At 44.6% G+C, this 15,116-nt stretch overlaps 2 protein-coding genes across 42 annotated transcripts in view; one reads left to right on the top strand and one right to left on the bottom strand.

Annotated features, from left to right (window-relative positions):
- The window catches only part of LOC127535152 (zinc finger protein OZF-like), a 201,137-nt gene that overhangs the window by 150,596 nt on the left and 35,425 nt on the right, over positions 1-15,116 (top strand). The gene's annotated exons all lie outside the window — the stretch shown is intronic.
- On the bottom strand, positions 1,684-7,171 carry LOC110959826 (olfactomedin-like). Its single transcript, XM_022206815.2, has 5 exons — positions 7,113-7,171; positions 6,220-6,378; positions 4,915-5,127; positions 2,984-3,116; positions 1,684-2,795 (listed from the first exon to the last, which is right to left on the bottom strand). The coding sequence occupies exons 1-5, from the start codon at positions 7,146-7,148 to the stop codon at positions 1,954-1,956; spliced, it is 1,383 nt and encodes a 460-aa protein (XP_022062507.2). The 5' UTR covers positions 7,149-7,171; the 3' UTR covers positions 1,684-1,953.

Raw genomic sequence — 15,116 nt, 5'->3', positions numbered from 1 at the left:
CTACATGGCGGCCATCTTGACGGGGACAAAGTTCCCATTCAAAGTAATGTATGCACATTGAAAATAAATCATAATTTGCTCATTTCTCAACCGATTTTCGTGTGGTTTACTTTATTGTCAACGTCAAAACATGTGCTATTAATAGAAAATATGTGATCTAAAAACAAACACAGAAAAAGACTTCCTACAAATGTAGCCTGCAATTGTAGTTCTCTTATTATTTAGGTCCAGAGGCCAGGGACTCTTTCAGTTCAGCCATGACATATATAAATGTAAATACTTAGATATGTAGAAAATGTTCTGAGAGCAAAAGATTTAATTGTAAATGTAATCTATTTATTTATTTCTTTTTGAAATTAATTATTTATTTATATATCTCTAGGCTGTTATATACATATAACAAGGAACTAGACTATTACAGGATAATTTATTAACTTTTACAACAAACAACTGAAGTATTAATATTAATTCTTATTTAATTCTTTCTTTCTCTCTCTCTCGGCTGTATAACATTGTTTAGTAACATTTCAATGATGTGAGAGCAGTCCTAAAGAACTGGCTGTAATCCCAATCATAAAATGGGTTTGGAGGAAGAACATAGATGCTAATCTGGATATATATGAGTTAGGCTTTATAACTACTATTGGTAGTATTGGTGGTATTAATAGTAATGCTACTACTGGTGGTAATACACCAACTACTGCTGCTGATACTGTCACTGCTACTACAACTTGTACTACTAGTACACATGCTGATACTACTACGACTCTAACAGCTACTTATACTACTACTGCTGCTTGTACTTTTAGTATTACTGCTTGTACAGCTATACTACAGCTACTATTAATCGTCTGGTATTTGGTTGTCCAGCTGTTAGTGTTTTGCTAGCGGCTAACTGTTAGCTCTCATAGATCCTCAACAAGATTTAACAATGAAAAAGAGAAAAAAACTATTTTTACCAATGAAAAGTTATTCCAAGTTTCCTTGTCTCCAACGTTCGACGCAGTGTGCCATTAAATGCAGCGCAATGAGCCGGCATTCTTCCTGTTTTAGTTTTCGCCCCGTACACACAATAGAATAAACTGAAACTTTGCCCCCACTAGCTTAGCGTCTCCGTAGGCACACCGCTCTGAGGGGCGTGGCCTATCTACTCTTCATATCTATGGTATTTACATCTAACATCAGTCAGTGGTTTCTCTACAGCAGAGACACAATACAACACAAAATATAACACAAAAATCCCACAAAATGACAGAAATGAGACACAAAATATTTTTCATAACCCTCACAACAACACAATTTAGACACAAAATGAAACAAATGAGACATGACCTGAAAAAACAGACATAAATTAACACAAAACATAACAAAAACACACAAAATAACACGATTTAGACACAAAATTGCACACATCACACACAAAAAGACACACTGGGACACTAAAATACAAAGACGAGCAACAAAACTAGACAGAAAACAACACAAATAACACAATAGCTAATACAGAAAATCTCACAAATAAGACATAATGAAACAAAGCGACAGAAACAAGACACAAAATGTTTTTATTGAACAACACAAACAGGACTCAGAACAACACAGAACTATCCAAACTACAACAAGAAGGCAGAAAAACTAGAGATAAAAACAGTCACTGAAAGAAACGGAGCGGAGACGGATGAAGCTGTTTCTGGTTGAGCCTTTATTCAAACATTCATGGTTTTAATATTTTTAGTATCATCAGAGGGAAGTTTAATCAACAGAAACTAGATGATTTATTTATTCATGTAAAAACACGACTGTGGTTGGAACAGATCAGCAGCAGGTTCACAGAAAGAAACATTCATTATCTGGTTGCTAATTATCAACAAATGTTCATTAATTTATTAATAGCTATGTTGAATCTGCTTCCTGCTGGCAGAGCTCTGACATCACTGTGGTGCTGTGACCTCATCAGTAGTGAGCCTGGTAGGCCAGCAGGTATCCATCGTTGTACATGTAGATCTTCCTGTCGGTGGGGTTGTAGCTCACACTGGACACTCCTTTGGCGATCTTCTCCAGCGGCAGCGCCAGTGAGTTGTCCTCTCTGCCCGTCGCCGTGTCGAAGGCGTAGAACACCTCCTCGCGGTGCTCGTCCACGTAGCGGGTGACGTACAACACTCCACACGCCATGAAGGCGTTGCTGGCCGCCTTCTTGAACAGCCTCGTCCTCCACGTCTGCGTCACGTTCAGAGTCTTGGCCTCGGCGTCCCAGACCAGCCGGCTGGCCTGCAGGTTGCCGTGGTTACCCACGGTGGCGTACAGCGCCCACAGGCCCGTCTCGTCCGCCTCCACGTCCACGTCGCTGTTGAGCCGGCAGTCGTAGTAGCAGTAGGGGAACTTGTTGTTGAAGCCGGCGCCCGGCAGCGTGACCCGATGGACCTGTTGGGTGTTCAGGTCATAGCGGCAGATGTCGGCAGAGCGGTAGCAGTTGTAGTACAGCGCCTCGCCGTACAGGACGCTGCCCGGACCCTCCACGGTGCTGCGGTCGCTGTAGGAGGAGGTTATGGTGAAGTCCCGGTAGTTAGAAGAGGACATGAGGTCCTGGTAGGTGTGGTAAACCCGCAGCATGTTGGTCCAGATGTGGCTGCTGAGCAGAGGCTGAACCCAGTAGAGGTTCTTCTGGACCTTGCTGCCCATCTGGGCCTGTTTGCCCCAAGAACCAGAGATGTAGCTCTTACCATGGGGAACCACTTTAGTGGTGACCGGATCACTGATGTTCTGGATCAGCCCTTTGAGGCAGTAGCTGTCCACACCTGGAACACAGGGGGAGGAGCTAGTGACATCACATGATCAACACAAAGGGGGAGGAGCTAGTGACATCACATGATCAACACACAGGGGGAGGAGCGAGTGACATCACATGATCAACACACAGGGGGAGGAGCTAGTGACATCACATGATCAACACACAGGGGGAGGAGCTAGTGACATCACATGGTACCTCTGTAGTCTTTAGGGATGGACTTGCAGGACTCCATGTTGTTCTTCAGGAGACGGAGTTTCTCTCTGACAGTCTTCATGTTCACTGAGTCTGAAGTTTGCATCCTGATGACATCAGAACGCAGTTTATCCACCTAACAGACACACACACACATTTAGTGACATCATCATATTTTATGTGTTTGGGTTGTTTTATGTTGTTTTGTTTGATTGTTTTCTGTCATTTCAAGTCATTAAATGGAGTGTGTACCTGTGTGTACAGTGTGTGCGTGTGTTTGTGTTTGTGTGTGTGTGTGTGTGTGTGTGTTTGTGTGTGTGTGTGTGTGTGTGTGTGTGTGTGTGTGTGTGTGTGTGTGTACATGTGTCTGTGTGTGTGTGTGTGTGTACCTGTTTGTACAGCATATGTGTGTGTGTGTGTGTGTGTGTGTGTGTACCTGTCTGTACAGCATGTGTGTGTGTGTGTGTGTGTGTGTACATGTGTGTGTGTGTGTGTGTCTGTGTGTGTGTGTCTGTGTGTGTGTATACCTGTTTGTACAGCATGTGTGTGTGTGTGTGTGTGTGTGTACATGTGTGTGTGTGTGTGTCTGTGTCTGTGTGTGTGTGTCTGTGTGTGTGTATACCTGTTTGTACAGCATGTGTGTGTGTGTGTGTGTGTGTACCTGTTTGTACAGCATATGTGTGTGTGTGTGTGTGTGTGTGTGTACATGTGTGTGTGTGTGTGTGTGTACATGTGTCTGTGTCTGTGTGTGTGTGTGTATACCTGTTTGTACAGCATGTGTGTGTGTGTGTGTGTGTACCTGTTTGTACAGCATATGTGTGTGTGTGTGTGTGTGTGTGTGTGTGTGTGTGTATACCTGTTTGTACAGCATGTGTGTGTGTGTGTGTGTGTGTACATGTGTCTGTGTGTGTGTGTGTGTACCTGTTTGTACAGCATATGTGTGTGTGTGTGTATACCTGTTTGTACAGCATATGTGTGTGTGTGTGTGTGTGTGTGTGTGTGTGTGTGTATACCTGTTTGTACAGCATGTGTGTGTGTGTGTGTGTGTGTACATGTGTCTGTGTGTGTGTGTGTATACCTGTTTGTACAGCATGTGTGTGTGTGTGTGTGTGTGTGTGTACATGTGTCTGTGTGTGTGTGTGTGTACCTGTTTGTACAGCATATGTGTGTGTGTGTGTGTGTGTGTGTGTGTGTGTGTATACCTGTTTGTACAGCATGTGTGTGTGTGTGTGTGTGTACATGTGTCTGTGTGTGTGTGTGTATACCTGTTTGTACAGCATATGTGTGTGTGTGTGTGTGTGTGTGTGTGTGTGTGTGTGTACATGTGTGTGTGTGTGTGTGTGTGTGTACATGTGTCTGTGTGTGTGTGTGTGTGTATACCTGTTTGTACAGCATGTGTGTGTGTGTGTGTGTGTGTACATGTGTCTGTGTGTGTGTGTGTGTACCTGTTTGTACAGCGTGTGTGTGTGTGTGTGTGTACGTGTGTGTGTGTGTGTACATGTGTGTGTGTGTGTGTGTGTCTGTGTCTGTGTCTGTGTGTGTGTATACCTGTTTGTACAGCGTGTGTGTGTGTGTGTGTGTGTGTCTGTGTCTGTGTGTGTGTGTCTGTGTGTGTGTATACCTGTCTGTACAGCATGTGTGTGTGTGTGTGTGTGTGTACATGTGTGTGTGTGTGTGTGTACATGTGTGTGTGTGTGTGTGTGTGTGTGTCTGTGTCTGTGTGTGTGTGTGTGTGTACCTGTTTGTACAGCGTGTGTGTGTGTGTGTGTACATGTGTGTGTGTGTGTGTACATGTGTGTGTGTGTGTGTGTGTGTGTGTCTGTGTCTGTGTGTGTGTGTCTGTGTGTGTGTGTCTGTGTGTGTGTATACCTGTTTGTACAGCATGTGTGTGTGTGTGTGTGTGTGTACATGTGTCTGTGTGTGTGTGTGTGTACCTGTTTGTACAGCGTGTGTGTGTGTGTGTTGTTGAGCTGCTGGTGGAGCTCCCTGATGTGTGTCTCCAGCTGCTGCAGCTCGTGCTCCAGCTGTCTGAGGTCCAGCTCCGTGTACAGGCCCTGGTGCTGCAGGTACAGGTGAGGCTGCAGCCGCTTCCACACCTCCTCAACCTGAGCCTTCATCTGAGGGAGCCGCTGCCGGGACAGCACCACCTGGAGGACACACCGGGGTGATGCCGTTACTGCGTCTAAACGATGCTCTGAACTGCAGATACTGCACAGAAGTACACAGTGTGGGTTCCTGTCCTTCAGTCAGTGAGAAACAACTTCTTCAAAGTATTTATTTAAATTGACTCTAAATAACCTCTGGGAGGTTCAGACACTGGAACGTAGAACCAGAACCTGAGTGAAGAACCCAGTAGGTTAATCTGAGCTGCTTTTATCATCACCAGAGGAGGACATTTTATTTTGAAAAGCCTGTAGTTTTCAGAGTCCTTTTATTTTGATAGTGTATTTACCTTGATGCATCCTGTTGACATTTTTCAGCTAACTAGATGCTTTTACTTTGAAAATCCCACACACATGAACTTCCTTCCTTTAGCCTTATTTGAGTTTTGTTCTTTTTTAAAGAAATGAACTAAAACATTCAGCTGACACCAGCAGAGACTCTTATTTTGAAGTTTAACCCAACAGACATGGAGTCACTGAACACTCTGGTGTTGGTCTGGAACACGTTAGAACCTGTTGGAACTGGTTTGGAACATAATAGAACCTAAAGGAACCTGAACGTTCTCGCTTTTTTCCAGTTTTGTCACCATTCTGTTGTTCTGTCTCTCATCTTGTTTTAAATCATTTCCTCTTTCTTTAAATAAAATCATTCTTGTCCTTCATTTAACTCTCCTGTTGTCTTCATTTACGGACAACAAAAAAATGTTTCCTTGTCTGGAAAAAATCCAAAAATTCAGGTAAAAAATTCCCTAAATTTTAGAAAATTTGCAAAACCTTCAGGAAGGAAGGAAAATTCCAATAATTCCTCATATTTTCTTTAAGAACATTCACATAAAAATTCACTGGATTTTGGTTGATTTTTATGTGAATGTTAAACATTTTTAACTTTTTTTTTTCCACCAAAAAATGTTCAAAAATTTCCCTAAAATGTTGAAAATGTGGACATCAGAAGTTTACTGTGAAAATATTATTTTCCACATTTTCAAACTTTAAACCGGGTCAGTTTGACCTGCAGGAGGACATGAGGGTTAAACAGTGATGCCATCGTGACGTTCTCTGCTGGTTCCGTGGTTCTACCTGTGTCTGCATCAGGCCCAGAGAATCCTGACAGGCGTCCACCTCCTCCAGCACCGACTCAAACTTCACGGCCGGAAACGTCCACATGGTGGAGTTCACTCTGCAGACACACGAGCCGTTCTTCCTCAGGCCCGGAATCCGCTGAGAACCCACGCCGAGCTGCAGAACCACAACAGAACCCACAGAACCAGGTCAGTCCAGAACTTCATCTGGACCCTCTGAGATCACGCACACTAAGTCATCAAACAACAACAACAATAATAATACTAATATGAGAACAGGAACAGGAGTTAATTTACTGCACACAGAAATATTCACTGTAAAAAGAACGCAGTTGTCATTTTATTTGAGTTCTTCACATGTTTAAGACAAAAATATCAGTTAAATGACAGAAACAAACTGAATCTTCTTTTAATTTGTTCCTTTTTAAACAAATAAACTAAAAAATCTTATTCTGAAATTTAACCCAACAGACATGGAGCCACTGAACACTCTGGAGACTCGTTAGAACCTGTTAGAACCTAACAGAACCTGTTTGAACATGTCTATTGGAGCCTGTTAGGAAAATCAAATAAAGATTCTTACAATTAGAATCTGAGTTGAACAGAAATATTTTAAAGGTTTTCTATAAAAAGACTCAACCAGTGATGGCGTGTTTCTCTTCATGATTTAATCAGTTTAGACGTAATTTAAAACACCTAAAATAAGTCAGATTAAGATCAGAAATTCAGTTTGAATTATGAGATGGTTATTGAAAGGAGATTTTAGTTTTACCAGAGTTTTATCTGTAAAACAGATCCTTCCATGTGTGGAAAATCGTAGAGAACATAAAGGCAGAAACATCATGTCTAGCTGAGGTTCTGTAGAGAACGTGGACGTGATAAAGGACTCACGGTGTTCCACAGAAGCAGCAGCAGCAGCAGCATCATCGTGTTGAAGCTCCTCAGATGAACAAACTTCTTCTCCTCACCGATGAACCTTAAAGACAGTCGACAAAACTAAAATATTGAAGTGAGGAGTTTCACATCCACTTCCTTCATGGAGATAATTATTACTTCATTTCCCTTTTGTTGTGTTTCTGCAGAACGTTTTCCTGTCAGAATGAATCATATTTTTTTTTTGAAAAAAGATACTATTAGGTTTGGGTCAAGAACTTATTTTAAACTCATCAGGACACATTCATGTGTAAAATAAATGAGAAAAACTGCAGAAAGATTCCTGACACCCAGAGTGTCTACTGGAATTTAAGCAATTTTCTGTTGGAGTCTCACAGAGGGAAAAAAAATCACAGCTTCAAAATTATTATATATAGAATGATAAACTGCACATTTTCTGTTACATAAAGATGAGATACATGCATAAAAGAAACAAGACGAGAGAAGGAGGCCACCAAGACTCTATGACTCCTCTGAAGGAGCTAAATCTGGATGAGAGTTCACCAGAAGACATGTGGAGACTCTGAAGACACCTGGAAGGAGGTTCTTTGGTCTGAGGAGACCAGGATGGAGCTTTATGTCCATCAGACTAGATGATATGTTTGATGGACACCAAACAGTGAACATCATCACAAACACACCATCCCCACTGTGAAGCAAGGTGGAGGCAGCATCATGATGAAGCACGGTGGAGGCAGCATCATGATGAAGCATGGTGGAGGCAGCATCATGATGTGAAGCACGGTGGAGGCAGCATCATGATGAAGCATGGTGGAGGCAGCATCATGATGAAGCACGGTGGAGGCAGCATCATGATGTGAAGCACGGTGGAGGCAGCATCATGATGAAGCACGGTGGAGGCAGCATCATGATGTGAAGCATGGTGGAGGCAGCATCATGATGAAGCACGGTGGAGGCAGCATCATGATGAAGCATGGTGGAGGCAGCATCATGATGAAGCACGGTGGAGGCAGCATCATGATGAAGCATGGTGGAGGCAGCATCATGATGAAGCACGGTGGAGGCAGCATCATGATGAAGCATGGTGGAGGCAGCATCATGATGAAGCACGGTGGAGGCAGCATCATGATGTGAAGCACGGTGGAGGCAGCATCATGATGAAGCACGGTGGAGGCAGCATCATGATGTGAAGCATGGTGGAGGCAGCATCATGATGAAGCACGGTGGAGGCAGCATCATGATATGAAGCACAGTGGAGGCAGCATCATGATGAAGCATGGTGGAGGCAGCATCATGGTGTGAAGCACGGTGGAGGCAGCATCATGATGAAGCACGGTGGAGGCAGCATCATGATGAAGCACGGTGGAGGCAGCATCATGATGAAGCACGGTGGAGGCAGCATCATGATGTGAAGCATGGTGGAGGCAGCATCATGATGAAGCACGGTGGAGGCAGCATCATGATATGAAGCACAGTGGAGGCAGCATCATGATGAAGCATGGTGGAGGCAGCATCATGGTGTGAAGCACGGTGGAGGCAGCATCATGATGTGAAGCATGGTGGAGGCAGCATCATGATGAAGCATGGTGGAGGCAGCATCATGATGTGAAGCACGGTGGAGGCAGCATCATGATGAAGCATGGTGGAGGCAGCATCATGATGTGAAGCACGGTGGAGGCAGCATCATGATGAAGCACGGTGGAGGCAGCATCATGATGTGAAGCACGGTGGAGGCAGCATCATGATGAAGCACGGTGGAGGCGGCATCATGATGAAGCACGGTGGAGGCGGCATCATGATGTGAAGCACGGTGGAGGCGGCATCATGATGTGAAGCACGGTGGAGGCGGCATCATGGTGTGAAGCACGGTGGAGGCGGCATCATGATGTGAAGCACGGTGGAGGCGGCATCATGATGTGAAGCACGGTGGAGGCGGCATCATGGTGTGAAGCACGGTGGAGGCGGCATCATGGTGTGAAGCACGGTGGAGGCGGCATCATGATGTGAAGCACGGTGGAGGCGGCATCATGGTGTGAAGCACGGTGGAGGCGGCATCATGGTGTGAAGCACGGTGGAGGCGGCATCATGATGTGAAGCACGGTGGAGGCAGCATCATGATGTGAAGCACAGTGGAGGCAGCATCATGATGTTTATTTGTTAATGAGCTCAACGATCATCAGATTATTGATCTATTTGTCTGATATCACAGATTCTAAACCAATGATGAGAAATAACAGAGAATCTGGTCTTTAATAGTTTCTGAGTTGTTGTTGTTGAGAACACACCTGCTGAAAATGGGTCGATGGATCCTTCTGGATTTCCACAAAGTCTTTAATGTTCTTATTTTAGACAACCAGTAACATTGGTCTGCTGAGTGTCAGTAAATCTGAGATCTACTGTGATGTGATGATTTATTTCTTTTCCAGTAAAATCAGAGTCTGTGGTTGAATTTAGGATGAAGCAGCTGGTAAATCTGTACGTTTAATACAGACATCTATCAAATCATCCATCCATTCATTCTCCACTTTATCCTCACTAGGGTCATGGGGGGTGCTGGAGTCTATCCCAGCTGACTCGGGTGAAGGCAGGGGACACCCTGGACAGGTCACCAGTCTGTCACAGGGCTACATATACAGACACACAATCACACTCACATTCACACCTACGGACAATTTAGAGTAACCAATTAACCTCAGCATGTTTGTGGACTGTGGGAGGAAGCCGGAGTACCCGGAGAAAACCCACGCATGCACAGGGAGAACATGCAAACTCCATGCAGAAAGATCCCAGGCCTGGATTTGAACCGGGATCGTCTTACTGCAAGGAGAAAGTGCTAACCACAACACCAATGTGCAGCCCTCTATCAAATCAAATCAAAATTATTTATAAAGCACTTTAAAACAACCAGAGTTGACCAAGGTGCTGTACAGAATCATAAAAACATGATCAAAAGATAAAAATATTAAAACTGCGATAAAAACAATCTAAAACTCAGATAAAAACAATAGAACTAGGTAAAAATAATAGAACTAAAAGCAAAGTTCACAATAAAACAAGAACAATAAACAGACTAACAGACTGGACTGCCAATCCTCGATAAAATATGTGCACATGAGAAGGAAAAGAGGCCTAACCTGGCAATAGCCAGATTAATAATTGTGTAGTACTTGATAGTACTCCACAATATCAATCTGGGACCGCTCCATGTAAATCCGTTCGGAGGAAAGAGGCACGGATTGGACAATGCAACAGTATGTCCCGCCTCTGACAGGTTTGTTTTTAGCCAATCGCGGGATCTTCACAACGAGCGGAGCCAATTGGTAGATTAAACTCTTACCAAAACCCGTAGGTAAAAAAGCACAAACATCTTTACCATCCAGAAATGAGCAAAGCGCCTCTCGTTGTTCTTCCTTCAAAGAAGCGATAGGAGATTCAGCTAAAACTGACTTAATAGCAGCATCTACACGATCGTTTTCCTCCGTTGCCGTGTTTGTTTTGATCTACTGGCGCTTGGTGTCGTCTTCACACCCGGATATCCCGCCCCACACACGAATACTGCTGCGTGATTGGCCCGAACCAACTTGGCTCTGTACGAACAGTGAATGCGGGAGCGGAGCAAGATGGTTTCTTGAGAGATTTGTGAACTCACAAATATCGCGAGAAATCAACTTGCTGACAAGGTTAACCCATAAGAACCCACGGTGACACCAGTGTCACAAACACTTTGAGTGCCACAGTGTCTTCCTGTAAAGTTTCATGTCTGACCTTAACTCATTAAGTCCTTTAAGGAAAAATGGGTCTGGGTTCTTATGGGTTAAAAACAGGTGGGTTTTAAGAAAGGTTTTAAAATTAGACAGTGATGAGGCAGCAGCTCATTCCACAGTTTTGGACCTGCAGTGGAGAACGCTGGATCTGGAGGAACTCTTCAGGGTTTATTCAGGGTTTCTATGCTTTAAATGATGGAGCTCTTTAGAACACTACCGGAGATATAAATGATGCTAATGGAAGGTTTAGGTTTTGTGTGTTTGGGTGAAGTGAGATCTTGTGTAACTTTCTCCAGACAGAACGTGACTTTATGATTCATCTCTGACAGCTTTATTTAGGGACATTTACAATCTGCCTAATGTTCCTCTTTTGTTTTAAAACTGATTGGAATCCTAACGAAACCTCAAGGAAGCTTCCTGAGAGGTTAATTTGGTATATTTTGACCCCAAATGTTCCACGAGGTTCTTCTTACAACAGTTTGTCCAGATTTAAAGACTGATTGATCAGCTGATCAGGCTAATTAATCCTTTTAATCGGCTGAATTTCTGCACTCTGAGGAGGAAACGCAACAAACTCAGTCGTCTTTGAGGAAGAAATAAAACCACATCAATAATTTGGGATTTCTTCAGATGTTGTTTAGTGCTGAGTGGAAATTTTCTGTTCCTCAGACCTGCAACTGCTGTTATTAACCACGCCTTATGTCAGTGGTCGGCAACTGGTGGCCCGCGGGCCAAAACTGGCCCGTCAGGAATAATATCTGGCCCACCAGATGATTTTGAAAATTTGATTTGGCACGGAGCCAAGCCAGTCCGTCACCGCAACACGAAACTCGCGTGGTCGGCTGCTGCCGGGCATTTCCGCGTTTGCGCTACTGGTCTGACACGGTTGTACCAGCCAGATTTCACTGAGCAACAGTGTGTGCAAAACGTGTGTGTCTCAGGAGTCATTTTTAATACATCTGTGATCAGAATCCAGACGTGTGTCCCAAGCAGCGGCGATCAGCTGTAGAAGCTCCGCTGCTCGTGGTATCGCCAACAACCTCCACCCCCCCCACCCCCCCACCCCCCACTCGTGGAATCGGAGCACACCCCCCGGCAAGTTGGCCCGCTGTTCGATTGTTTACAAACATTTTGGCCCGAAGCCTTACGTGATTGCTTCGGTATCTGGCTGGCTGGGTAAGTATGTATGTTTGTGTGTATGTCCGGTCAGATATCTCTGCAAGTGCTGAAGTCAGGATGATCAAACTTGGCACTGAAGATCAGTGGTGGTGGCAGCATCATGATGTGAAGCACGGTGGAGGCAGCATCATGATGTGAAGCACGGTGGAGGCAGCATCATGATGTGAAGCATGATGGAGGCAGCATCATGATGTGAAGCATGATGGAGGCAGTATCATCAACTTAACCAACTCATTCAACTATGATTATGAAAATTATCTTATGAGGCTGAAATTTTGAACCTATCAAAATAAACATAGCTAACGTGGCTAACCCAGCTAACCAAGCTAACCAAGTTAACCAAGCTAACCCTGCTAACCAAGCTAACCTAGCTAATGCAGCTAATATTCTACCAGCTTTATATTTTTATTTTTTGCATCTTGATGTTTGTTTATGGTCTGCTTTATTTCATATGATGGTGATTTTATCCGATGTCACAGTTTCTGTGACATCGGATAAAATCACCATCATAAGAAATAAGCAAGTTTATGGGCAGAAAAACTAAATTTTATTTCTCAAAAATTACAAAAATTACTTCAGATTTGAATAAAATTATTCCAAATTTGTCCAAAAAGACTGAAGATTTACTGAAAATCTCTCCAAATCTGACCAAAACTACCCCTCAGCCTCCCAAAACCGCCCCAAACCATTCAATAAAATACTCAAGATTTGTCCAAAATGACTTCAATTCTGACCAAAATGACCCCAAATCATAAAGCCGTTTCTGTCCTCTGTAGTTCTGGTCTGTCGTCTCTGATCAGCATAAAGTTCATTTTTATATTTAGTCTCTCTGAGCTTCTTCTAAACAGATTTTTAGATTTACTGTCAGTAAATCAGCGTTTCCCTGAATCAAGTTGAAATTCCTGCGATGCTGCAAAAAAAAAAAACCACAAGAAGGGAAGCAACACGACAGACAGACACACAAAGACCGACACAGACACACACACAGAGGCAGTTATAGCCAGTAGGAGGACCCAGAAGCTGCTGAAGCTGGATGCTGATCTTCATTCTCTGCTCCACCATGAAGCTGCTGCTGCTGGTTCTTCTCTGGACTCTGAGCTGCTCCAGTCTGCAGGTAGAACCTCAGGAAACGTTGGTTCTGTTTAGACCTCATCATGAAGCTTCTTCTTCTTAACGGGTCTGGGTTCTTATGGGTTAATGTCTTTGTAAAGCACTTTGTTGTTGAAATGTGCTATATAAATACATTTGCCTTGCCTTCTTCACCTTTCAGGCTCCCTCTCGAGATAAATGCTCCTGTGAGCTGAAGAACTCGGAGAAGGTTTTTCCTCACGACCGGCTGAAGACGGTGGAGAAGAACGCCTCCGACTGTAACAGCAGAGTGACGCCACAGAAGGTCAGAACGTTTTAGAACTTTAGAACCAGTAAAATGAAGAGTCTGATCTACTGTCAGACACCAGAAAAACAACAAAACGGATCAAAGCGTTGGAAAATGAAAAGCAATGCTTCTTCCATCCCCTTTTCAAACAGTATGAGTAACTGTAAGTTAGTGGGAATTGTAAATGTTTAATTGTGTATGTGGGGTTTGAAATAAACTTGAAGCTTGAGCTTCTGTTTGAAATGGAAAAATTAACCAAACAACAGAAACTGTTCCCTGCTGCTCCATCAGTCTGCTGTGACTTCTGGTACCCATTAATCATACGGATTTTATGAAATTAGTAGAAACTTTGTTAATAATGTCAATAGAACTGAACAGGAAGTCTCTGGAAGCAGCCGTCTTTAGGACCCTGGAGCTCTGGAAGATTTCACAGCAGAAACTTCATTCCAGCTTTAAACTCTTCATAGACGTTGAATGTGGTTCCTCTGAGTCCTGTTTTAATGTCAGTCAGTGCTTCAATTTTCAAAATAAAAGCTCAGAGATGTTGATGGTGTTCATTTCAAAATAAAGTTCCTTCTATAGATGATCTGTAAACTAAGAGAGGACAGGTTCTCTACGTGTTTCTGGTTCCTGACGGACAAACTGATGAAGTTTCTGTTCAGGCTGAAGAACTGGAGGTTCTCCTGCTGGGTCTGGACCGCCGTCTGGCCCAGCTGCAAGAAGACGTGTCCGTCCTGGAGAAGGAGGACGATGGAGATCTGTACGGAGTCCTCAGCCTGAACATCATCCACAACGAGCTGATGGAGATCAGACTGCTGCTGGACAAACTCAACACAACCACCGAGGAGCAACACAAGCTGACTGCTGACACTACACACAGGGTAACACACCCCTACACACACCCCTACACACGGGGTAACACACCCCTACACACACCCCTACACACAGGGTAACACACCCTACACACACGGGGCAACACACCCCTACACACACGGCAACACACAGGGTAACACACCCCTACACACACAGGGTAACACACCCCTACACACACCCCTACACACGGGGTAACACACCCCTACACACACCCCTACACACAGGGTAACACACCCCTACACACACGGGGTAACACACCCCTACACACACGGCAACACACCCTACACACGGGGCAACACACCCCTACACACACGGGGTAACACACCCCTACACACACGGGGCAACACACCCCTACACACGGGGCAACACACCCCTACACACACGGGGGTAACACACCCCTACACACACGGGGCAACACACCCCTACACACGGGGCAACACACCCCTACACACACGGGGCAACACACCCCTACACACGGGGTAACACACCCCTACACACGGGTAACACACCCCTACACACACGGGGTAACACACCCCTACACACACGGGGTAACACACCCCTACACACACGGGGCAACACACCCCTACACACGGGGCAACACACCCCTACACACGGGGCAACACACCCTACACACACGGGGCAACACACCCCTACACACACGGGGTAACACACCCCTACACACACGGGTAACACACCCCTACACACACGGGTAACACACCCCTACACACGGGGTAACACACCCCTACACACGGGGTAACACACCCCTACACACGGGCAACACACCCCTACACACGGAGCAACACACCTCTA

The sequence above is a fragment of the Acanthochromis polyacanthus genome, chromosome 8 (assembly GCF_021347895.1).
Source record: "Acanthochromis polyacanthus isolate Apoly-LR-REF ecotype Palm Island chromosome 8, KAUST_Apoly_ChrSc, whole genome shotgun sequence".
Lineage (NCBI taxonomy): Eukaryota > Metazoa > Chordata > Actinopteri > Pomacentridae > Acanthochromis > Acanthochromis polyacanthus.
Note: the sequence above shows the minus strand (reverse complement) of the source record. Positions and strands in the feature narration are given on the sequence as shown.